The 26,970-nt window shown below is 37.8% G+C and overlaps 1 protein-coding gene across 14 annotated transcripts in view; it reads right to left on the reverse strand.

The window, feature by feature from the left end:
- LOC131409410 (HAUS augmin-like complex subunit 3) overlaps positions 1–26,970 on the reverse strand; it is a 186,069-nt gene that overhangs the window by 26,929 nt on the left and 132,170 nt on the right. Inside the window, exon 22 of one of the 14 annotated variants that reach the window (XM_058546572.1) lies at positions 5,185–5,262. The exons of the other annotated variants lie outside the window; for them this stretch is intronic. Within the exon in view, the coding sequence (XP_058402555.1) occupies positions 5,217–5,262 (46 nt within the window). The 3' untranslated portion in view covers positions 5,185–5,216. Of the gene's footprint in view, positions 1–5,184; positions 5,263–26,970 lie in introns of those variants that run through there. 14 annotated transcript variants of the gene reach the window in all.

Here is a 26,970-nt window from a genome sequence, read left to right on the forward strand (position 1 = left end):
CCCTCCAAACAGATGCTGACAGTGAGCCTATCGCCAGAGCCTATCGCAGCTGCAAGCTGGCCATTCCTAGGGTGACCACAAACCAAAACCAAAAAATGCTTTCACCAAAGGAGTGCCAACCCAACTTGAGGAAAGCCTGCTTCCAGTACTGGGGTGCTAAGGCCTGGTGTCTGGTCCCTTTGCAGGACTGGATGAGCAGCCTCTGCCTTGCCTCCCACAGATGGAGGGGCTGGCGGGTGAGCACCATCTTGGGGTTACAGCACTCAGACAGAATAAGGATCAACTCAGCATCTGACCGGCATATGAACCACAGAGATCTGTAAAGATTAGAACCGAGATGTCTGAGGAGTGTGGGGCTAGCGGGGACCTGGAGCCCCTCCTCCTTGCTAGGCCACCCTAGCCTAGCCGCGGGCCTCATATGTACCAAGTCTCCCTGACAGAGGGAGCACTTCAGATTCAGGAGGAGAGAGAGAGAGAGAGATAGAGAGACAGAGGGAAGGAAAAAGAAAAAGAAAAAGGAAAAGAAGAAGAAGAAAGAAACGAAAAAGGAAAAGGAACCTGTTCCCCTCTTTGTGGTTGGCTCTGTGCTGGGCCCTCCTTCAGTGCTCAGCCAGGCTGTTGACAGTGCACCTTAGTCTTCACTTCCAGCTGGCAGTGAGCCTAATGATCAGCCTGAAGTGAAAGCTGAGGGTCTTCTCAGGTCTCTTCCAAGTGGACATGCACTCTAAATTTCCCAGCGTACATAGGTGCTTTGAATGCCCTAACTTGTTAAAGAATCTCTCCCCAGCTTTTCCTCCCAAGCTTTCAACGCTCTATTATTTGCCTGGACTGTAATCTTTTGCTCCAAGCTGCTGCAGGTTGTTCATCTTACAATGTTTTTGAGCACGCCCACCACTTTTCTGCTCCGAGTGAGTTCTGAGTTAGGCGAAACAAGGCCTGTGTCAGTCTTCAGGCAGCTCCCAGACAAATTAGAAGAGACAAACACGATGCTCCCTCTGGACCCAAGGAACAGGGTCCCACTCTGGGTACACGGGCTGCTATGTCGGCAGGGATGGGGCAAAGGCAAGTGAAAACACCACAAAGCTCTCCGACTGTTTTCAAGTTGCCTTTTTTTGATTCAGCATTTGCTTGGTTGCTGTAAACTGCTGACCGCTTTCCAGAGACCTGACAAAGTTGGTTCTGACCATTTTTGCTTGATTTTTGATGTTTCTGTCGGGGAACAGGCCCTCAGAGCTGTATACTTCACCATTTTCACTGATATCTTAGAGTTCATTACTTTTACCACCTGATTTCTAAGTACCAGTGCACTACTTTTTGTTCTTTTCCCACTGCGTTAAGCTATTTTGCCCACTTGTTTATCTCACCCTTGAACTTGGCATTGTTAACAGCTGTATTTAGATAAGAAGCAAAAAGCTCAAGTGTACCCACGCTCAGAACAAATATGTGTCAACTCCTATGTCACCAGCCCTTGCTCCCCACCCAGTTCCTTTTATTTTGGAAATCTCACAGGTGCTCCAAACCTGCCCAGGAAAGACACTGCTGACAAACTTACTAAGACTAACTTTCCCTGCCACCCCCGAGGGCCGAACGCAATGCAAGTGGATGATGTCTTGGCTCAAAGAGACGGATCTGATGACAACTGCAGGGAGGGGGAGGAGGGAGGCATTTTGGAGCAGGGTGCCCCTCAACCAGACCACACAGGTGATCTCCCCTCAGTATGCCAACGGAGTTGGAGAGTTGTCTGAGAAAGCAGCATTAAACTCTCCCAGAACCTGCTTCTTCCCAGAGATCAAAGCATGACAAGATCCAAACAATATAATCAATAAATATATATTATGGACATACGTCAAAACCATGCTCTGATAATAGAGAGTATACTTTCTTCTCGAGCTCATATGGCCTATTCACAATAACCCATCACCTATTAGGGCACACAGAAAACATCAAAATGTTGCACAAGGTAGAAATATTAAAGTAACACTCTGATCACAGAGCAAGAAAACTAGAAATTAAAAACCAAAACTAAAAAAACCCATCTACCTAGAAATAAAAGAAAAAACACTTCTATCAGACAACTTTTGGGTGAAGAGAAATACAAACAGAAATTACATAATTTCTTTTTTTTTTTTAAAGATTTTATTTATTTATTTTTCCCCCAAAGCCCCAGTAGATAGTTGTCTGACATAGCTGCACATCCTTCTAGCTGCTGTATGTGGGACGCGGCCTCAGCATGGCCAGAGAAGCGGTGCGTCGGTGCACACCCGGGATCCGAACCCGGGCCGCAAGCAGCAGAGCGTGCGCACTCAACCGCTAAACCACGGGGCCGGCCCAGAAATTACATAATTTCTAATGAAAACACTATGTGTCAGAGGCAATGGATTACATTTAAAGCAGTGAGGAAATTTCATAGCCTTAAAAGCCTATATTAATAAAACAAAAGAATAAAAGTATACGAATTAAGTTTTCAACTCAAAAAGCAAGGAAAAGAACAACAACAAAGCAAATCAAAAGAATACATAAGGAGGGAAATAATAAAGCTAGAATAAACTGAGGAGCAGAAATCAGTAAAGCTGAGAACAGCAAAACAGGAGATCAAATGAATAAATAAAAATCCTGGTTCTTCCATGCCTACCCAGACTAGGGAAACTAAAGAAAAAATAAGCAAGTGGGACTTGATCAGATTAAAGAGCTTCTACAAGACAAATGAAACCAGAATCAAAATGAACAGACAATCCACCAGCTGGGAGAAAATATTTGCAAAACATATATCTGACAAGGGGTTGATCTCCATAATATATAAAGAACTCACACAACTGAACAACAAAAAACAAACAACAGGTCAAAAAATGGGCAGAGGAAATGAACAGACACTTCTCCAAAGAAGATATACAGATGGCCAATAGGCACATGAAAAGATGTTCAACATCACTAATCATCAGGGAAATGCAAATCAAAACAACACTAAGATATCACCTCACACCCTTTAGAATGGCTATAATCACCAAGACAAAAAACAACAAATGTTGGAGAGGATGTGGAGAAACAGGAACCCTCATTCACTGCTGTTAGGAATGCAAACTGGTGCAGCTGCTATGGAAAACGGTATGGAGATTCCTCAAAAAATTAAAAATAGAAATACCCTATGATCCAGCTATCCCACTACTGGGAATCTATCCAACGAACCTGAAATCAACAATCCAAAGAGGCTTATGCACCCCTATGTTCATTGCAGCATTATTCACTACAGCCAAGAAGAGGAAGCAACCCAAGTGTCCCTCAAGTGATGATTGGATCAAGAAGATGTGGTATACATATACAATGGAATACTACTCAGCCATAAAAAAAGACAAAATCGTCCCATTTGCAACAACATGGATGGACCTGGAGGGTATTATGTTAAGTGAAATAAGCCAGAAAGAGAAAGACAAACACCGTATGATCTCACTCATATGAGGAATATAAACCAACACATGGACAGAGAAAAACTGTATTGTGGTTACCAGGGGCAAGGGGGGTAGGGGGTGGGCACAAGGGGTGAAGGGAGACTGACATGGTGATGGACAAACAAAAATGTACAACCAAAAATTTCACAATGTTATAAACTATTAAAACATCAATAAAAAAAAATCCTGGTTCTTGTAAAAGATAAAACAGACGATAAAAATTAAACCATTAGCTGGTTTAATAAAAAAGGAGCAAGTACAAACACACAAGATAAGAAATAACAAGGAAAAGTAACTGCAGATAGGCAGGAAGTTAAGAAAAACCTTTCAAAAATTACTTTGCACAATTCTATGCAAGTAAATTTGAAAATCTAGGTGAAATGGACAATTTTTTAAGAAAATACACTTATAAAAATTCATCCCAGTAGAGATGAAAGTTCAACAGATCAACATCCATAGAAGAAATAGAGAAAATTCTTAAGGAACCACCCCACACAAAAGCACCAGGCCCAGATGGATTCAAAGGAGAATTCTATCAAATCTTTAGAGACCAAACAGTATCCATGCTGTATAAACTGTTTCAGAGTGTAAAAAATGAAGAAAAACATGCAAATTTATTTTATTAAGCAAGTATAATAGTTATACAAAACATGATAAACAGGGTATAATAAAGGGAAATTACAGACCAATATTTCCTATGTATATTGATTGATGTAACAATCCTACATAGAATATTGGCAAGCAGAGTCCAGCACTACATTAAGAAAATAGTACCCCATGGCCAAGCAGAGTTTATACCAGAAAAGCACGGTTGGTTCAATGTTAGGAAATCTATTAACATAACTCACCACATTAACGGGACTAAGGAGAAAATTACATGATTACATACTTGTTGAAAAAGACCTATGACAAAATTCAACACCTACTCCTAATAAAAACTCTTGAGAAAATAGGAATAGCTGTATACTTCCTTAAAATTATAAAACAGTACACCTCAATCCTATAGCTAGCATCTTATTAATGGGGAAACACCAGAGGTGTTCTTACTAAGGTCAGAAACAAGGCAAGGATGGCCACTACCTCCACTACTATTTAACATTGTTCTGAAAGTATTAGTTAAATAATTAGAGGCATGAGAATTGGAAAATTTTTAAAAATAAAGGATATCTAGTTGCAGATGACATGATAGTATTCCTGGAAATCCCTAGAGAATCTACGATAAAACGATTCAGCAAGGTAGCAGGAAATAAAATTAATATAACAAGTCAATAACCTTCACATACACAAATACAATATTAACAATAAAGATAAAATACTTAGGAATAAACTTAACAAGAAATGTGTAAAACTTATATGAAGAAACCTTTAAAATCTCCTAAAAGATCAAGTCTAAAAGTAGACTTGATCAAATGTAAAGGCATCCTTTGTTCTTGATTGAAATGTCTCAACATCATCAAGATGTCAGTTCTCCCTATGTTAATCTGTGAATTTAATGTGATCTCAATAAAAATACCAACAAGTTTTTTTATGGAACTAGACAGGGTGATGATGAAGTTCATATGGAAAAATAAATGCACAAGAATAGGCAGGAAAGTGGAACAGATGAGCTCTGAGGGGGAGCAGGCCTCCCTGATGTACAAACACACTACCAGTTCTCTATACTCATTGCAGTGTGGCACAGGCATATGAACAGACAGACCACCGGAACAGAACAGGAAGTTCCAACACAGACTTACCTACATACAGAAATCTAATATCATAAAGCTGGCATCTCTAATCACTGGAGCAAAGATGGACTTGATAACTGGTGCTGGGACAACTGGATAGTCATTTGGAGAAAGATAAAAGAAAACATGGGTAAATTCCTCTATAACCTGGATGTAGAGAAAGGCTTGCTTACTATGACTCAAAATCCAGATGCACTAAAAGAAAAGATTGATAGATTACAAAAAAGCCAAAACAAAACACCAAATCTTTTGCATGGCATAAAATACCATAAGCAAAGTCAAAAGACAAACAACAAACTAGGAGAAAATATGTGCAACATATATCAGAGATGAAGGGCTAATATCCCTAACTACAAAGAACTTTTGAAAATTGAGGAAGCAAAGATAAAAAAAAAATCCTATGGAAGAATAAAAATGGCTGAGAGGCATAAGGCAAGTTTGGTCTGTTGATTCCTGTTGGCCACCTTTAAAGCAGGGCCTCTGTCCCCTGGTAACCAAGAATGATTCTGGTTCAGCATCTGTTTGTTGCAAAACCTTAGCTGATCTGCCGCAAAGTAGCCCAGGTTTGTTGACTCTCCTGGGCGCAGAAAAGTCTGGAGTGGCTTAACACGAAGTATGATTAGTGTTTTGGGATGTTAAGCTGAAGGCTAAACTGTGAAGTTGAGGTCATTGTGGCTGGGAAAGCATGCCAGGTCTCTTGGCATTTTCTTTGATTGCTTTTTAAAAATTAACTTTATTGAAGTATAATTAACATATGATAAAATGCACCCATTTTAAGGTACAGTCCAGTGAATTTTCAAAAATGCATACACCTGTATAACCACCAGCACAATCAAGATACAGTACATTTCTATTACTCCAAAATGTTCCCTCATGCCCTTTTGTAGTCAAATCACCCCCACTCCGTAGCCCTAGGGAACTGCAGATCTGATTACTGACACTGTAGATTAGACTTGCCTTGTATCTTGTATAAATGGAAGCGTACAGTACGTACTCTTTTGTGTCTGGTTTCTTTCACTTACAGTAATATTTTTGAGACCTATCTACATTGCTGTGTATATCCTTAGTTCATTCCTTTTCATTGTTGATAGTTTTCCATTGTAAGCATATGACACAATTTGTATATCAATTCACCTGTTGATAGACACTTGGATTTTTTTGAGTTGTATATTATAAATAAAGCTACTAGGAACTTTATGCATTGGTCTTTTTTTACACGTATATTTTCATTTCTCTTGGATAAATACCTAAGAGTAGAATTGCTGGGTTGTATGCTAAGTGTGTGTTTACTTTATAAGAAAAGGATTTTTTTTTTTTCCAAATGGCTATACAATTTTACACTCCCCACTGCAGTATATGAGAGTTGTGGTTGCTTCACATCCTTGCCAACACTTGGTATTATTAATCTTTTCAGTTTTAGCCATTCTAGTGGGTATGGAGAGGTACCTAATTGTGGTTTTAATTTGCATTTCCCTGATAACTAGTAATACTGAACATAGTTTCATGTGCTTATTGGCATTTATTTTATAAAGTGTCTCCTTAAATCTTTTGCCTATTTTGGGGGAGTTACTTGTCTTTCTATTATTGAGTTATAAGAGATTTGTATATATTCAGACAGCAGTCTGTTGTCAGAAATGTGTATTGTGAACATTTCCTCCTAGTCTGTGGCTTGCCTTTTCATCTTCTTTTTTGTGAGGAAGATTAGCCCCGAGCTAACATCCGAGGCAAATCCTGCTCTTTTTGCTGAGGAAGATTGGCCCTGGGCTAACATCCGTGCCCATCTTCCTCTACTTTCTATGGGATGCTGCCACAGCATGGCTTGATGAGCGGTACGTCAGTCTGCACCTGGGATCCGAACCTGTGAACCCTGGGCTGCCAAAGCGGAGTGCACGAACTTAACTGCTACACCACTGGGCCAGCCTCACATTTTCATCTTCTTAATGGTGTTGTTCTAGAGCAGATGTTTTAAATTTTGAGGAATTCTAATTTATCAATTTTTCAATTAAATGGTTGGTGATTTTGGAGTCCTATCTATGAAATCTTTGTCTACCCCAAAGATGAAAAGATTTTCTTCCAGAATTTTTATAGTTTTAACTTTTATGTTTACATCTATGATCCATTTTGAGTTAATTTTTGTATATGGTGTGAAGAGCCAAAGTTCATATTTTCTTTCTTTTTTTTTTTTTTTAGTGAGGAAGATTGGCCCTGAGCTAACATCTGTTGCCAATCTTCCTCTTTTTGCTTGAGGAATATTGTTCCTGAGCTAACATCTGTGCCAATCTTTCTCTATTTTGTATACAGCACACCACCACAGCATGGCTTGATGAGCAGTGTGTAGGTCCTCACCCGGGATCTGAACCTGCAAACCCTGGGCCGCTGAAGCAGAGCATGCAAACTTAACCACTACACCCCCACTGGGCCGGCCCCCAAAGTTCATATTTTCTAAGTGGATATCTAGTTGTTCCAGCATCATTTAAAGAGATTATTCTTTACCCCACCGAATACATTGGCACTTATGCTGAAAATGAATTAATCATACATATGAGGGTCTATTTCTGGATTCTCTTCTGTTCTAATGATCTATGTATCTATCCTTATACTAATAATCCACTGCCTTGATTACTGTAGCTTTATAGCAAGTTCTGAAATCAGGTAAAATTCTTCAAACTTTGTTCTTTTTCAAAACTGTTTTCAACATAAGTGCCAATGTAAGAGTTTTAATTTCTACAAGAAAATCTGCTAGGATTTCCATTGGAATCATGTTGAATTTATAGGTTGATCTGGGGCAAATTGACATCTTAACAGTATTGAGCCTCCCAATCCATGGACATAGTATATATCTCTCTATTTGTTTAGGTCTTTAATTCCTCTCAGCAATGTTTGTAGTTTTCACTGTACAGGTCATACACATATTTTATTAAATTTATCCCCAAGTATCTTATACTTTTGGATGCTATTATAATCATATTGTTTTAATTTAAAAAAATTTTTTCAGTTGCTCATTGCTACTATATAAATAATATTGACTTTTATACATTAACTTTGTTTCTTGTGCCCATGCTAAATATTCTTATTGGTTCTAACAACAGTTTTTGTAGATCCTTTAGGAATTTTCTGTATACACGATGATGCTGTGTGCAAATAAAGATAGATTTACTTCTTTCTTTCCAAACTGCATTTTCTTTATTTTTATTATGTTTTTTGTATTTATTTTTATTTATTTATATTTTATTTATATTTATTATTATTTTATTATTTATTTCTGCTTTATTGCACTGGCTAGAAACTCCAGTACAATGTTGAACAGAAGTTGTAAAAGCAGACATTCTTGTCTTGTTCCTATTCTTAGGGGGAAGCACTGAGTTTTTCACCATTAAGTAAGATGTTAGCTATAGGTTTTTCATATATGCCTTTTATCATGTTGAGGAAGCTTCCTTTCTATTTCTGGTTTACAGAAAGTTTTTATAATAAATAGGTCTTGAATTATATCAAATCTCTTTCTACATCTATTGAGATGATTATGTGGTTTTTCTCCTTTATTCTCTTAATATGATTAATTACACTGATTAAGTTTTGAATGCTAAGCTAACCACGCATTCCCTGGATAAACCCCAATTAGTTATGCACTATTGTCCTTTTCCTATATTGCTAGATTTGATTTGCTAACATTGTGAAGGAATTTTGCATGTATGATCATGAGGTTTATCAGTCTGTAGTTTTCTCTTTGTGGAATGTCTTTGTCTGTTTTAGTATCAAGGTAATTCTGGCCTCATAAAATGAGTTGAGAAGTATTCACTATTCTTATATTTTCTGAAAGTATTTGCAAAAGATGGCATTACTTCTTAAATGTTTGATAGATTTTCTAGTGAAGTCATGTAGTACTGGAAAGGTTTTTATTACAAATTCAACTTTTTAAATAGATAAGAGGCTATTCAAACCACCTATTTCTTATTTTGTCAGTTTTGGTAATTTGTATCTTTCAGGAAGTTTGAGTTATCAAATTTATGGACATAAAGTTGCTAATTACATTCCTCTATTATTCTTTTAATATCTGTAGAGCTTATGCTAATGTAACCTTTGGTTTCTTTCATTTTCTCTTCTATTTTTCTGTTTTTTATTACACTGATTTCTGCTCCTCCTATCTTCCTTCTACTGACTTAGGACTTAAATTGCTCTTATTTTTCTAGCTTCTTAAGGTTGAAGCTTAGAAGCTTTGATAATTTATTTTAGACTTTTCTTATTTTCTAATAGAAGCATTTAATGTCGTAAATTTCTATAAGTCATAAATTTCTAATGTCATAAGTACTTCTATAGCTGCATCCCATAATTTCTGACATGTGTTTTATCATCTAGCTCAAAATATTTTCTAATATCCCTTGTGACGTTTTTCTTTGACCTATGGGTTATTTAGAACCCGTATTCTTTATTTTCCAAATATTTGGGGATTTTCCATACATATTTTTTGTTCTTGACTCCTAATTTAATTCCTAATCTAATTCTGCAGTTGGTGGTGGATAATATTATTCAGGTCTTCCATATACTTTCTGATTTTCCCTGTAGTTGTTCTCATAAATTATTGAGGAAGTAGTATTGAAATCTCCAACTCTGCTTGTGGACTTGTCCATTTTTCCATTCAGTTCTATCAGGTTTTGCTTCATGTATTTTGAAGCTCTCTTATTAGATACACCCCCTACATAGGACTGTCATATCTTCTTGATGAATTGGCCCTTTTATTAAATGTCCCTCTCTATCCCTGGTAATATTCCTTGTTCTGAAATCTAATTTGTCTGATATTAACATAGCCATTCAAATTGTTATCTGGTTATTTTCATCTCCTGGTTTTTAACTCAGGTTCTCATCCACTGGACTGCACACTGTGTCTCTCATGACCAATTCTAGGGTTAGGGAGAGTTTGGGCCTTTGTGAAGAGGAAGTTTCTCTGGCTCCATATGTCTGTGCTCAGACACAATGACAGGGAAGAAGGTCACCTGTGTTCCCTTCAGATTACATACCACGAAAAAAGTATAAAATTTTCACTAACTCTACTTGCTGAAATGGCCACTAATAGACACAAAGAAGATGTTCCATAAACTAATATACTTGGAGCTTGAAAGAATTTTTGAGAGGTTGGCTTATGCATTAGTTTCCTGTGGCTGCTACAACAAAGTACCACAAATTTGGTGGCTTAAAACAAGAGATATTAGAGAGAGATAGAGAGAGAGAGAGAGAGAGGGGGGGGGGGGGGGAAAGAATGAAGAATGAATAGGAACGGAATTCTGGCTAGCCGAAGGAAGACATAGCTAAGTGGAAACAGTGACGTGGATGTTGGATGAGGAACAAAATACCCCACAGACACGGCCTTGGCCAACTAACAATAGATGGATATAGTCACAGTGGGTGTCCTAGGGGCCAGGGTATGCAAGAGGTCAGAAGCTCCCCAATTCAATGAAGCCAAACCTAGATTCCTGTTTAGTTGGTGAGAAACGGAAAAATGGAATGGAATTTGTATAAAAATAATGTAAATGAAATTCTTTCTAAATCCTTTGTCAAACCTATGCTTGACTTTGCCATCTATGCCAGAGGCCATCCCTGGGCAGCTGAGAAGTAGAGATGAGACTGTAATCAGGCCTAGAAATACCCTAGCAGAGACTGAGCAGAGGGTAGAGATGGAAGACTTTGCACTCAGGAGCACAGGAAGCTCACAATAAGAAAGGCCTGGCAAAGGGCCACCCAAGGACCAGGAAAGACAGCAGAATCCCAAAGGGAAAAGGAGGCAGAAGAGCCTCACTGCATCCAACAGGGCTGCTAGGACAGGCCTTGAGCCTGGACCCCACTGCGTGGCCATCAAAGGTGGGCAGTGCCTAGCAGCCAGGGTGTGGCTAGAAGCCCAGGAGCAGAGGGAGAGCAGACCAGCCCTGGAAGGCAATAGTTCTAGCATGAGTGTTTTAAGATAGACCAAGGTCCCCTTCTAAGGTCCCATCTAGAGCACTTTTGAGTTGTAGCCAAGACAAGGCCTGTGTCCAGCAAGGGGTGTCTGGGGACAGATGGCAGTTGTAGGCAGCCTCAAGCTGAAGCCCTCCAAAGGATGTGGGGCAGCCTACAACAATGAATCTGACTGCTTCAGAATCACTGAGGGAGCATCTTAATTAGGTTCCTCTACCCTAACTCCAGACCTACTGAGCCAGACTCTTTGGGTCAAGGCACTTAAAATGCTGTCCCAGCACAGTTAACGATCTGCCTGGAGGGCACAGACACAAGAGGGCCCAGAGACACAGGCTCCTTACTGCTTTTTGTTTTCTTGGTGAAAGGGAATTATCTCAAAACTGGAAAGAGCCCAGCAAACACTGTCAAGAGAGAAGTGAAATCTAAGGTAGGTGAAGCACTAACGAGGGGAGGCAGCCACTCCGTATGAATTCTGTCCCAGGTTTATGAGAACACACACGTTAGAGGACAAAACAGCATTCAGTTTCAGTGATCGTAACTGGAAGGAAACAGGAAGAATAGGAAAGGTGCCAGAAAATTAGAGACAACCAAATTGTCAAAAACAGACTTGCGTTATGATTATGATTATGAAAAGGGTATGATGGAGCAGACAGAGGGGAAATGGAAGATACAACATGGGTTTGTCTTTGACTACTCCTACTGGCTGTATATCAACCTGCTTCCTAATAGTAAAGCATCTTGCCTTCCTGGAATAACTCCCACTTGATCGTGTGTGCTATGCCAGCTGTAGAGTGAAGCGTAGACCTGTTCCGTGTTCTGGGACTCAGGACCAGTGTAAACCACAGGAATCATCTGTTCTTTGGCGGTTTGAAAGCACTACTTGGCCTAGATGCTTTTTTGGTGCTTGTGGAAGTGCAGTTCTTTTTTCTTTTTCTGTTTCCTCTGAGGAGGTTATCGGTCTTTCAGATTTTCTGTCTTTTACTCTTTGGGTAATTTATATTTTCCTAGAAAATCATTCATATTATTAAAACTTATAAGTTAATTAGCAGAGAATTGTGCATGGTAACCTCTTATTGCAAGAGATGGTCCTTGGAAAAGACTGATTAAGAAGAAAAACTTCTAGCAAATAAGAAAAAATTACCCAACAAAATATTACAAGGGAATATTGCCTTCAAAAATCTGAAGGAAAATCATCTCCAACATAGAATTCTATCTCCAGCCAAATTATCAACCAAGTGTGAAACATTTTCAGACATGTTAGGTCTCTAAAAATTAACCTTCCATGTACCATTTCTGAGGGAGCCGAATGAGGATATGTTCCACCAAGACAATGAAGTAACCCAAGAAAGGGAAGTAGGAAATAGGAGATCTAACATAGGATAGGGGGAAGGGGGACCCCAGATGCTGGTGAGGAGAAGGCCCAGGCTGACAGATGCACACCAGGCACAGAAGGTGATCAGTCCAGACCGGAGCGGGGTGGAAAGCTACAGAAAGGAATTCCTCAGGAAACTGAACTTGACAGAATATCCGAAGGGTGTGAAAGTGTGCCATAGAAAGATCCTCAGCAAAAACTCTTGGAAGAAGTATTCCAGTAATAAAAGAAACAACTTCAAGAGTTGCTATAAGAAATATGGGAAGGAAGGGGAATACAATATTTTGGCAAAATTCATTGTTGGTTTTTCTATTTTCAAAAAAGCTTAGATCAAATAAAAGAGAAAATATCTGTGACTGCACAGGACAAAAACTCTAGACAATTTATTAACAGGAGTGGAGTGGAAAGGGGAGATTAAGGGACAAAAGGACATGCTAAATTACATGTTTTATTAGAAAGAAGACATAAATATTGATCATTTTAAGCAATCAAAAGAAGAACAAAAGAACACGAGTACTTACCCTAGCACCTGAAACAGTGACTGAAACATAGCAAATATTCAATAAGTATTAGTGAGTGATGAATGAAAAAATGAATAGGTATGATTCTTAAGCGCAAAAAGCATAAGAACAAATTTTAAATATATAACTTTTTTTTTTTTTTTTTTGGTGAGGAAGATGAGCTCTGAGCTAACATTTGTTGCCAATCCTCCTCTTTTTGCTGAGGAAGAGTGGCCCGGGGATAACATTCATGCCCATCTTCGTCTACTTTATATGTGGGACGCCTGCCACAGCATGGTTTGATAAGCAGTGCGTAGGTCCATGCCTGGGATCTGAAACTGCAAACCCCAGGCTGCTGAAGCAGAGCACACGAACTTAACCACTACACGACCAGGCCAGTCTCTAAATATATAACTTTTAAACAACCTGGAGAGTTTTCCACTTTTGGTAGTGGCAGACTAGCATGTTGTAGATAAACCTTTCCATGCAGAACAACTATATAGACCAGAGAGAATATTAAAAAGTATCTATTCGAAGGCAAGAGAGAGCAGTAAGAAAGCCCAAGGCAGTAAGAACTTGAGAGACCATGATGGCAGACAGAGGGAAGTGCAGACTGTAAGCCTGATGTTTGGTGCCACATTCTGCCTTAAGGAATCTGCTAACTTTCAAGTGACAGTTGAAAAGCTGAGTACAGATTCCAGAAGTCTATGAGACTGGAGAAAAAGTTGGAGTTCAGGGCTTATCAAGAAAGAGGGTCCTGGGGCCGGCCCCATGGCATAGTGGTAAAGTTTGGTGTGTTCTGCTTTGGCAGCCTGGGGTTTGCAGGTTTGGATCTCGGTCATGGACCCACACCACTCGTCAAGCCATGCTGTGGTAGCGACCCACATACAAAATAGAGGAAGACTGGCACAGATGTTAGCTGTGGGCTAATCTTCCTTACCAAAAAAAAAAAAAAAAAAAGAAGAAGAAGAAGAAGAAGAAAGAAGGTCCTTGGTGCTCTAGGGGAAAAGATGATATAGAAATTTACTAGCTTTCACAAAGACTGAAGCCCGTCTTCCCAATGAATCAATCCCTGATCGGACTAAGGCAATCTACCCTCAGCGTAACTGTCTGCCAGAAGCAAAAGTAAATCATCTTTTGAGGAAGATAACACTATTCATACCTATAAGTAACCTCTCTCCTTTTCACTCACATTATTCAACCAAAAATTACGTGGCATTCCAGGAAACAAGATCAAATGACTGAAAACCAAGAGAGAAACAATAGAAACAGATCTATAGGAGACACAGATATTGTGGTTATCAGTTACAGACATTAGAATGATTGTGATCAATATGTTTAAGATATTAGATGACAAATTGAGAATTTGAGTAAAGAATTGAAAACTATAAAAAACAATTAAATGGAAGATTGTAGAACTGAAAAATGCAATAAATAAAATGAAGAACTCAAATAGGGTTTAACTTTAACAGCCTAATAGCCTTGCCTGTAGAAAAGATTACTGAATAGAAGATAGACAAAAGAACTGAAGATCAGACAAAATATCCAGTCTGAGGCATGTAGAGAAAAAAGATGGAAAATACAGAAAAGAGCATAAGAGACATATGGAACATGGTGAAAAGTTCTAACATAGGTTTAACCATAGTCCAGAAGGAAAGGAGAAAGAAGGGAGCAGAAGTAATATTTAAAGAGAGAATGACTGAGAAGTTTCCAAAGCTGATGAAAGACATTGAGCCAAAGATAAAAGAAACACTACAAACCACAAGCAAGGTAGATACAAAGAAAACTACATCTAAGCATAATATAAAATTGCTGAAAACCAAAGACAAAAAAAATCTTAAAAACAGCCAGAAAAAATAATTGATTAACTTCAAAGAAGCAACAATACAACTAACAGTGATTTTTTAACAGAAATAATGGAAAATAGAAAAAATGGAATGAAATCAAGATGCAAAAAAAAATTACAATAACTGCCAAACTTGAATTCTATATGCAGCAAAAATATTCCTAAAATTAGAACATTTCAGACAAACAAAAACTGAGATAATTTGCCACCTGAATACCTGCACTAAAAGAAATGCTAAAGATGTAATAAAGATAATTCCACATGGAAGCACAGAGATGTAGGAAGAAATAATGAGCAGTGGAAAGGATATCAGTAAAGTTAAAATGAATATTGATTGAATAAAACCATATCATAATGTTTTGTGCAGTTCAAAATTGTGTAGAATTAAAATATATTACAATAATAGTATAAAAGGCAGGAGGGGAAGATAAATGGAGTTAAAGTGTTACATAGTCTGGGAAGTGGTAAAATTACTACATTATTACATTTTTATAAGTGAAGGATGCTTGTAAGAATCTCTAGAATAGTTTTTAAAAGAATAGTGAAAGAATATATACCTAACAAAGTCACAGAGGGGAAAATGAAATAAGAAAAAATACTTAATCCAAAAAAAGGCAAGAAAGGAGAGAAAAAAACGTAGAATAAGTGGGACAAATAGAAAACAATGTCAAAAGGAGAGATTTACCCCTAAATACATCAGTAAATATATTATATGTAAATGAACAAAATACTCCAATTAAAAGACAAAGATTATCAGATTGGACTACATTTAAAAAATACTGCCTATACAAGATACACCATAAGTATAAAAACACAGAAATGGTGACAGTAAAAAGATGGAAAAATATATATCATGAAGATACTAACTGAAGAAAGCCTTTGTAGAGAATATCAAAGAAGACTTTAAGATAAGACACATTACTAGAGTTGAAGAACATTTCATAATGATAGATTATTGACTGTAAAAGATAATAGTATTATTATCTTATGAGGTTTAAATATACATAGAATTAAAGTGCATGATTAGGAATAACACAAAAGATAGGCAGGGTGAAGAGAGTTGAAAAGTTCTGAGGTCACAGCATTGTCTGGGAAGTGGTCAGAGTACTAATTTATGCTGGACTGTAGTGAGTCAATGGTTCAGGTCATAATCTGACCATCATAAGAATATTAAAAGACTATAAAACCAAAAGTTAATAGAGAAAAAAATTATTAATCCAAAGGAAGGCAAGAAAGAAGAGAAAATAGAAGATAAAAGAGGAGGGATAAATAAAAACAGTACAATAACCCATATAAAAAACTCCAAGTAATTGCATTAAATGTAAAAGACTAAATCTCTAATTAAAAGAGAATATAATAGTCAGATTGGACCAAAAGCCAAAACTCAACTATATGCTGCTTACAAAAGACACACCTTAAACATAAGGGCACAGAAATCTTGAAAGTATAGTAAGAGAACGGGGAAAAGATGATATGCAAACTCCAGCAAAAAGAAAGCTAGCTTAGCTGCATTTACACGATAAAAAATAGTCATAAGTTTACATATGCCTAATAATATAGCTTCAAAAATATGAAGCAAAAATGGACAGAATCAAAAGGAGAAATAGAAAAATCCATGATCATAATGGGAGACTTTAACTCAACTCTAAAAGCTAATAGAACAAGCACACAAACATTAGTAGGACCTCGAAGATGTGAGCGACACGTCTGACAAACCTGACCTGACATATACAGAACACTGTACCCAACAAGGACAGAGTGTACATTCTTATTAAATGCACAAGGACAAAACTGACCTCATGCTGGTTCTGTAAAGCCATTTAAAACATATTTCAAAGCATCAAAATCCTATAGAGAATGTTCTTTGACCGTAGTGGAATTAAGCTAAAAATCATCATCAGCAGCAATAACAACAATAACTGAAAATTCCCATATAATTGGCAATTAAGCATTGTACTTATAAATAACCTTTGGGTCAAAGAAGAAATCACAATGGAAATTAGAAAATATTTTTAGTTGGATGACAGTAAAAATAGACATAACAAAATTTTTGAGATGTAGCTAAAGTCATGCTTAAAAAGAAAATTATAGCCTTAAATCCATATTAGAAATGAAGAAAGGCTGAAAACCAATGATCCAAATATCCATCACAAATAGTCGGAAAAAGAAAGAACAACATAACAAATCCAAAGAAAGTAGAAAGAAGGAAATAATAAAGATAAGAGAAGAAATTAATACCATAGAAAACAAATCTATAATAAAGAGATTTAACAAAGGAATAATTGGTTCTTTGAAAAGATTAATAACATCGATAAGTCCCTAGAAAAACTGAATAAGAATGAAAAAGAGAAGGCACAAATTATCAATACCAAGAATGAAAAGGGAATATCATTATAGACCCTACAGTCATTAAGATGATAAAAAGAGAATAATATGAGCAACTTTATGCCAATAATTTTGAAAAAATAGATGAAATGGACAAATTCAATGTGAAACACAATATACCAAAACTAACAGGAGAAGTAGTAGAAAAACTGAGCAGTCCTATATCTATTAAATAAGTTGAATCCCCCACAAAAAAAATCCCAGGCCCAGCTGATTCACTGATGATTTCTTTCAAACATTTAAGGAAGAAAGAAGACCACTCTTATATAAACTATTCCAGAGAATGAAAAAAGAAGAAATACTTCCTAACTCAAAAACTTGACAAGGAAATTAAAAGAAAGGAAAGTTATGCATAAATTTAGATGCAAAATCTTAAACTAGTGGAAGAAAACATCTAGCCAATGGAAAATAGGAAAGAAAAGAAAACACAGTATATTGAAAATATGACATAAGAAGACAGAAAAGGCTTAATATATCAGTAATTATAACAAATGTATGTGAGTTAATTTGCCAATTAAGAGAAAGGAACTCAGACTGAATTTTAAAATTTCCCTATTATGTACTAAAAGACACAGAAAGGTGAAAATAAAAGAACAGGAAAAGATACACAAGGCAAATATGCTCTAAAAGAAATCTTAATATGATAAAAATTTAATTTAAACCAAGAAAAAGTCATAAAGAAAAAGGAGATTACGTTCTGTTGAAAGTAAAACAAAAAGATACAACCATCATAAACATATAAACACCTAACAATTCAACCTCAAAACCTCTCACAAAAAAACTTACAAAACTGCAGGGAGAAATAGATAGATTAGCAACTATAAGTGGAGATTCTACCATACTCCTCTCAGAAACTTGTAGATCAAGCAAGCAAACAAACAAAAAGCAGAGAAATTGAAGATCTGAACAGTGCAATTAATAAGCTCAAGCTGTTAGATGTATGTAGCACTCCACAACCAATAAAGTGAAGACACATGCTTGGCCAAAAACGAAGCCCCACTAAACATCAAAGGATCCGTATTACACAAATTATATTATTAACTGTACTACAATACACTTATAAATTAATAATAAAAGGATAAGAATTAGCATTTTTATTTTCTTAATCTTTTCTATTTTTTCCTTGATTTTAAAAATTTCTTCCCTTTATAAATTATCTTCTTTTTTGTGTATTTGGCTTTGTTGTTCTTTTTCAAACTTATTGAATTGAATACTTATCTCATTTGTTTTTAACATTTTCCATTTCCTGATAAATGTAAAGTTCTAAATTTCCCTCTAAGTACTGCTTTTGCTGTGTCCCACAAATTTTCACATCTTGTGTTTTTTATTATCATTAATTTCCAAATTTTCTTAATTTTCTAAGATTTTCTTTTCTTTTTTAACATGAGGGATATTTTTACAATATATTATTTGTCCACAATCCTATCACGAGGATTGTGATATTCCAGGACCAGTGATGATAATGTTGTCATTAACTGTTGAGTATGATTACCTCAACCCCCTGGACCTGAAATCCATGAAATGAAGGCAGATCCCTACACATCACCATAAGCTAAGTAAATTCCATATGGATCAAACATTTCAATATAAATTAAATCACAAAAGACAGAAAAATATAGGTGACTATTTACATGATTTTGGGGTGGGAAAGAGTGTTTTAAAGATGATATCAAAGACAAGCAATAAAAGGACTAATAGATTTGATGGTACAAAATTAAAAATGTTTGAACATTAAAAAGAGTTAACAATCAAAGGTCAATAAAAACTAGGAGAAATATTTGTTTCATAATTGTCAAAGGGCTAATAAATTTATTACAGAAGGAGCTGCTGAAGAGTAATTAAAAAAAAAGAATATCCTGATATAAATGGGCAAATGGTATGAACAGGCAATTCTCAGAAGAAAAAGAAATGATCAATGAATAAATAAAAGTTCAACTTCCATTAATAATTAAGCAAATGCAACTAAGTGCATTAATAAGAGACTTTTTCATTTATCAAATTGGAAAACATTAAACAAAATTGAAATATGTGCTTTTAGCACTGGTGCAGGGTGAAGGGCATTCTGATATAGTTCTGATGAGAGAATAAATTATTGTAACCTTTTCAAAGGCATTTGAGGAGTATGTATCAAAAGCCTTACAATGTGCATATACTATTTGACCCCAAAATTCCTCCTCTAGGAATTTATCCAAAGGAAATAATTAGACTTGGTTTGAGGACATTCATTACGAGGCATTCAGGAAATTGTTTAAATTAGCATATATCCATTCACTGGAATCCTATATAGTTATTTAAAATATTTTTGTAGAAGAATATTTAACAAAATGAAAATATGCCATAGAGGTCTTAGTAAGTTTAAATTTAGACAGATAGATAAGCAAGGATAGACTGATCCATGTGGTAATGGATTAGAGTTGGAGACATCAGTATGAACTCACATTTAGCTTCCTCAGATACAGATGGTTACATTTAGAAACATTTATAGATATATGTATATATAAGGTTAGTGTACACACATATATCTCCTGGATCTGTCAGCTGAGAGGGACCAGAAAGCAATGATATCCCCAGAGCAAAGAGCACACTCAGCACTCAGATTTTGGCTTCTAAGACCATTCTCCAATAAAAGCAGCCAGAGCTCCTTGGGAAATGGCTGATTCCAGGACTGGGCAGGAAATACACAAGACGAGGCTGGAGGATTGTGTAGTGTCAGAGAGTAAGGAAATGATAAACACATACACACACTGAAGAGGTTAAGTCAAAGGGACACATGAGTCAACTAAAAGAGCTCCTGATGGCCAAAGCTGGAACAATTTGAGCAAGGAGATAAACTAGTATTGGATTATAACCCAAAGTAAAAATAAATATTCATGAGTCCACACTGATATAATAAGTGACTGAATAAATAAATAAATGGAGTAGAATGGACAGCCCATGCAGAAGAATTCCAAACAATTTCTATAGATGCTCTGTCCTTAAGAAGATGGAGCATAACCCCCTACTCCGTAAGCGTGGGCTGTGGCTAGTGACTTGCTTTCAAAGGGTACAGTATGGAAAAGGGAGAGAAAAGAGGAACTTTACAGTAGAGAAACCTGACAAACAACACTTCAGCCAGGTGATCCAGGTCAACATTAACAATGATAGGTCATGTTGATAATATGCACCCTTGATATGTTGTGATGAGAATGGCATTCTACTTCTGTGGTCCTCCTCCCCAAAACCCATATCTCCAGGCTAATCATGAGAAAAACATCAGACAAATATAAAGGAAGGGCATTCTATAAAATACCTGACGAGCACTTCTCAGACTGTCAAGGTCATTGAAAACAAGGAAAGTCTAAGAAACTGTCACAGCCCAGAGGAGCCTAAGGAGAAATGATGGGATCCTAGAACCGAAAGTGGACACTAGGGAAATATTGAGGAAATCTGAATGTATGGACTTTAGTTGATAATAATATATTAGTAGCATTTGGTTCATTAATTGTGACCAATGCGCCATATTAATGTAAGATGTTAATAACAGGAGGACCTGGGTGTGGGATATATGAGGACTCTTTGCACTACCTTTTTTGGTAAACTTTTATGTAAATCTAAAACTGTTCTAAAATAAAAAGTTCACTTCAAAAATAGATAAAAAAATTACGCCAGGTTACAAAATAGCTTATACAGTATGAATGAATTTTGAATCATAAAATTGTAGATAAATACGTGGGGGAAAAAAACCAGGAGGAACTTTACTGGGCTCATGGCTATTTGGTTCTTGTTATTTTTGATATTTGGTATTTAAACTTTTTACTAACCAATGAAAATTCTAAAGAAAAATTAGGCCATAAAAAAAAAATCCCACAGTAAATACAGAAGAATCATAACTTTCCTACCAGCAATGAGATAGAAAATGTAATAAAAGAAAAGAACTGTACTCACAATAGCAATTTAAAAACCCCAAATACTTGATAATAAGTTTCAGAAGAAATGTGCCAGATCTTTATGAAGGAAAGGACTTTTTTTTTGTGTGTGAGAAAGATCGGCCCTGAGCTAACATCTGCCAATCTTCTTCTTTTTTTTGCTGAGGAAGACTGGCCCTGGGCTAACATCCGTGCCCATCTTCCTCCACTTTATATGGGACGCCACCACAGCATGTGCTTAACAAGTGGTGCATCGGTGCGCACCCGGGATCCGAACCAGTGAACCCCGGGCCGCCACAGCGGAGTGTGCGCACTTAACCGCTTGCGCCACGAGGCCGGCCCCATAAAGGGACTTTAAGGGACACATGGAAGACGTGTCATTCTCCTAGATAGGAGAATGCAACACTGAAAAGATGTCAACTCTACAGTATTAAGTTTTATGTTAATGCAATTTCATCAAAGTATCAGTGGGATTTTGGGGGGAAAACTTTATAAAGTGATTCTAAAGTCACTTGAAAAACAACCCAAATGAGAACCGTCATGATGATGTTAAAAAGGGTGAACAATGTGGGAATATCGGTTGTATTAGACAGGGAGAGCTCAGTCCCGACAGTAATGTAAAAATAGAGAAGTCAGCAGAAGAAAATGGAAAGCCCCAAACAGGCCACAGCGTATATAAAAATGTAGTCTATGATGTGGCATTTCAAATCTATATTGGGTTGGAATTCATTAATTATTTGGAAAATTATAAATTTAAATACCTACTTCATAACATACACAAAAATAAATTAGAGAGAAATTAACATAGAGAAGATGTCATGGAAAGACGAGGAACACACCTGCATGGACAGAATGCAAAGCCTAGAGGCAGAGCTGTGGCTCACGGCCTTGGTCTAGGACAGAGGTGAAGCCACGCGTGTAGCCTTTCCCACACACCGCACTGGGACAACAGGCTTGCCACGTTGCAAAAATCAAATTAGGTCTTTGTTTTCATGTACCACAAGATCAGAGTCTGCATGGATTAAAAGTCTAAACATGAAAAAAAAAGCAAATCTTAAACAAAGTTAAAGAAAACAAAGAATATAAGTTCCCATAAAGAGGAGAATATTGATAAAAAGACACAAACCATACAAACCATAATAAGAAATAAATGATAAAGTAGTCTACACCACAATTCAAAAATCTTATATGATAAAAAGCATTATAAAAAATTGAGACAGTTAAACACTAGACACTGGGCAAATAATGGAGAAATAGGGTAATATCCAGAATATATAAAGAACTTCTACCAGTCATTAAGAAAAAACAATCTAATAGAAAACTGGGTAGAGGATATAAATGGATAATTTCTAGAAGTGGAAATTGGAAAGGCTAATTAATAGAACCTTATTAGTCCTGTAAAATGCAAATAAAGATCACAAGACATCACTTTTTACAGAGCAGATTGGTAAAAATGAAGTCTGACCACACTGAAGAATGACAAGGATGGAGGGAAACAGGTTCTGGCATGCAGAGTGTGACGGACACCTGAAAGGGGACTCCGCAAAACTGACCAGGGGGAGAAGTGCAGACCCTAACCTGCCATTGAGCTCCTGGAAGCAGAGAGACACAAGTCTCTGGCCAAAACTGGACTTCCTGGGGATCTCCACGCTGGCCTGAGAGCCAGGACTGAGTGCAGGGCCCAGCCCATTGACAGCATCTGGGGATTCTGCTTTCCACTGACCAGGCCCCCACCTGCACCTCTCCCAGGCCCACGAAGCAGGGAGAGAACTAGTTTGAGTTCAGAGAAAACAGGTGCAGAAAGTGAAGGGAGGCTGACACCAAGGCAGCCAGTCAGCGGCAGGACCATGAGGCCGGGACTGTCCACTCCAGGCCCCACTCAAGCTCAGATTTACAGAACATTTAAGAGCCATTGAATCTGCAGACAAAAAGATCTGTATTTCCCAGTGTTCTCCTCACAGCGAGTGACAAAGGCACTGATTTAAAAACGGCTTGTCCATGACTCAGGTATATTTCCCTTATTTTTTTTTGGGTAAAATATACATAGCTTAAAATTTGTCATTTTAATCATGCTTAAGTGTACAATTCAGTGGCATTAAGTACATTCAGAATATTATGTAACCATCACTACTACTATTTATTTCCAGAACTTTTTCATCATCCCAAAGTGAAACTGTACCCACATTTCCATTCATTTTTAACTTTAATTTTAAAAATTGTTAGGGGAAGTAACAGATTACTTTCAGCTTTTCTTTTTTTACTATTGAGATATAATTCACATATCATACTATTCACCCTTTTAAGGTGCACGATTCAGTGGTTTTTAGTATATTCATACATGCCCTGTCAACCATCACTGCCATCTAATTCCAGAACATTTTCATCTCTCCAAAAAGAAACCCCATATCAGTCTCTCTCCACTCCTCTTCTCCCTCAGCCCCTGGCCACCACTAACCTACTTTCTATTTCCATACATTTGTCTATTCTGGACATTTCGTACAAATAGAATCACATGGCCTTTTGTGACTGGCTTCTTTCACTTAGCAGAACGTTTTTGAGGTTCATCTAGTAACATGTATTAGTGCTTCATTCCTTTCTATGGCTGAATAATATTCTGCTGTATGGATAGACCACATTTTGTTTACCTTTTCTGTTGATGGACATTTGGGTTGTTTCCACCTTTTGGCTATTGTGAATAATGCTGCTATGAACATTTGTGTACAAGTTTTTGTGTGGATATATGTTTTAATTTCTTTTGGGTAGATACCTAGGAGTAGAACTGCTGGATCATACGGTAACTTTATGTTTAACGTTTTTAAGGAACTGCCAGACTTTTCCACAGTGGCTGCACCATTTTACCCACTGGAAACATGTGAGAATTGATTACTTTTATCTTGTAGGAAAGCAGAAGTCAAGATCAGTCCTTGAGCTCTTTACGCCTGAAGCCCTTAATGAATAATTAAAACTCTTTGGAGGGAGATTTGATTGAGCAACAGAGACCCATGCTGCCTCTGAGCCCAGACTTGGGGTTATTGCTGCTCTAGTCAGACCACATGAGCCATGACAGTTGCATCTGTGGCCTTGGGAGGAAGCGGGGCCCTGATGGTAGATTACAGCTTCGGGTCATGGATCAAGACTGTTCACTCCTCAGCTTCTGGGCCCCGACTCTGAGTTCCAGCCAGAGGTGAGACATTACTGCCACCCCACCTCTGTCCCCCTCCCCCACGCCACCTGCACCCCCACCATGTGCTCACCCCTATTTAAAGGAGGTGAGTGCCGTGCTGGGGCTGCTAGGGTGACAGTGAATCAGACTGGTTCCCCCTCAGCAACATGTACAGCAGTGTGCACGTGCACACACACACACATACACACACGCACGCACATAGTTACATCCAATCCAAGGGCAATAACAATGACAGTCATCATTTATTGAGTATCTACCAGTCCCCCTAGACCTCCCTTCAGAGTTCCAGTCTTGTAAACTTAACTGTCTGGCACTTCCACGTGGATGCTGCAGAGACTGCTCAAGTCCCACATGTTCAAGGCTGGATGGACTCTTGCTTTTACCTGCTGCACACCGATTTCTCCCTTCTCCTTTGCCACCTCAGTAAAAGCCCATCACCCATCCTGCTGCTCATCCTTGACTCACCCTTCCCCCACTCCCCACATCCCACATCTTGTCAGTTCTGCTTCTTCTAGCTCTGCCACCTCTACTGACTCCTCCCTGATACGAATGAGCTCGTCACCCCTTGCCAGATGACACAATGACCCCCGCCTTTCTCGCCCTACAGCCCTGTTCTCTGCTCAGCAGCCACAGTGAAATGCAAACGCTTCCTTGCTGAAAACCAATCAATAGGCTTCTAGTTGAAGATGGCAGATTAGTCATACAAGTCTATCTCTGCTCCCTCCTGTGATTCCACTAAAATAAAGCAAAGGAATTGAAAGATATATATCTACAAGAAAGAAGATAACAGGAGAGGGACTATCAGGAGGCAAGAGATTTCAGCACATTTACGAAAGATGAGGGGAAGGCTGGGGTGAGGGCTAACACGGCTGCTCTGAGAACACGCACGGGGGTGGCAGCCGAGAGGGGAGCTATGGGCCCAGTGGAGGCAAGGAAGTCTCTGGAATTGGAGCCGTCAGATACAGCCCAAGGCAGGGGAGAGAAGTGGGGCTGAAAGCGGGGAGGGGCTGAAAGAAGTGAATTCAACGCGTATATGCAGAACGGTCAAGCACCCTCTGTCTGACTCACCACCCATCACCCCCACCCCAACACATCCAACACGAGTCTAGCCAGGCACCTACTCTCCAAGACAGATGATGAGGAGGAGGAGGATTCTCTATAGAAGTTGATGGCCCTAGAAAAGTGACCTCTATATTTGGGCACTTAGGGGGCCCCAGTGTGTTGTGCCCACTCTGAAGTGAGGTCTACAGGCCAACAACCTCTGCGCATTGAACTAAGAGCTCTGACCAACTCTTTATCACCTCACTCTGAGCTACAAACGGATAACCATGGATCACCAGATCCTGGGGAAACCTGAGTTCTGTCACCCTTCTGAAGCTGATCTTGACAAGCTCTCCAATGACCCTCAAATTGCTGAATCTGGCAGTCCCTCCTCAGGCCTCAGCTCACTTGGAATGCCCTTGAAGAAAACTCCTTATGTGCTGCTCATTTCACCCTTACTGGATAAACTTCTCCACAGGTTTCACTTCTTCTAGTAAAAGTCACCTCTATGGGTCCGCTTTTTGCTTATAATGCTAACTAAAGAATTTCAGAGTCTGGACTTAAAAATGCCAGTATTCAGAATTAAAAAAAAAAAAACGGAGTCTAAAAAAGAAATGAAGGAGATGGTCCTTCTGCCCTGCAGCTGTGGAGGAAGAAACATCGTTCACAGACCCAATTTGAAAAGATGTTAAATGGGGAATTTCACATGAATATCCTTTCTGGTTTCCTGCGAAATATGACAACTGGCATGAATATCCTTAACTGTTGCAAGCTTCTCTCTTCTCTTTTCATGAATTTCCCTTTGGAAGCCTTGCAAGACTCCCAGACTTCAGAATCTGTTACTGTGTCCTGTGAGAATCATCTCAAAATACTCCTGTAATTTTGATAGGTTGTCTTACTTGATAATTTATTGCCCTAGGAATAGTGCTAAAACCGGCATGTCTGTATTCCTAATCCATATAAATACTTATAAGACTTGACTGCTAAACGGGAAGAGTGTTACTGGCAGTCTCCTCTTCCAATACACACAGCATCGGTTAAATAAAAACCCACCGCTCTGTCACTTGATTATTTAACAAATCATTTGACAGGCTGTTTTTCATTTAAATTAACATAATCCTTTATCATGTATCAATTTATATATAAATGTGGGTCTATTTTTTGACTTTTTTTTTTTCTATTGATATATTCCATTTTGTATCCATACTACAACGTTTTAGCAACTGTGGCTGTATAATGTATTTTAACACCTGGTAGGACTTGGTCTTCCTTATTGCTCCTCTTTAAACGTTTTTTTTCATGATTACTTATGGATTATTTTTGCATCATAAACTGCAAGTTAGTTTGTCTAGTTACTAAAAAAAAATCCTGTTGATATTTTGCAGCATATTTATTAGGACATTTCTATGTTCATACATTAATGTAAGGAAGTAACATCTTTATAAAATTGAGATTTCCTATCTCCTTTTCTGTGCTTCTCTATTTTTAACTTTTTTCATCTAGATCTTGCACATTTTTTATTAAGCCTGTCATAGGTATTGTATCTTTTCCATTGTGTATTTCTTCCATTACATTTTCTAGCTGGTTGTTGTTTATATTTAGGGAGGCAATTTCTGTGTACTCA

Source organism: Diceros bicornis, chromosome 8 (genome assembly GCF_020826845.1).
Source record: "Diceros bicornis minor isolate mBicDic1 chromosome 8, mDicBic1.mat.cur, whole genome shotgun sequence".
Lineage (NCBI taxonomy): Eukaryota > Metazoa > Chordata > Mammalia > Perissodactyla > Rhinocerotidae > Diceros > Diceros bicornis.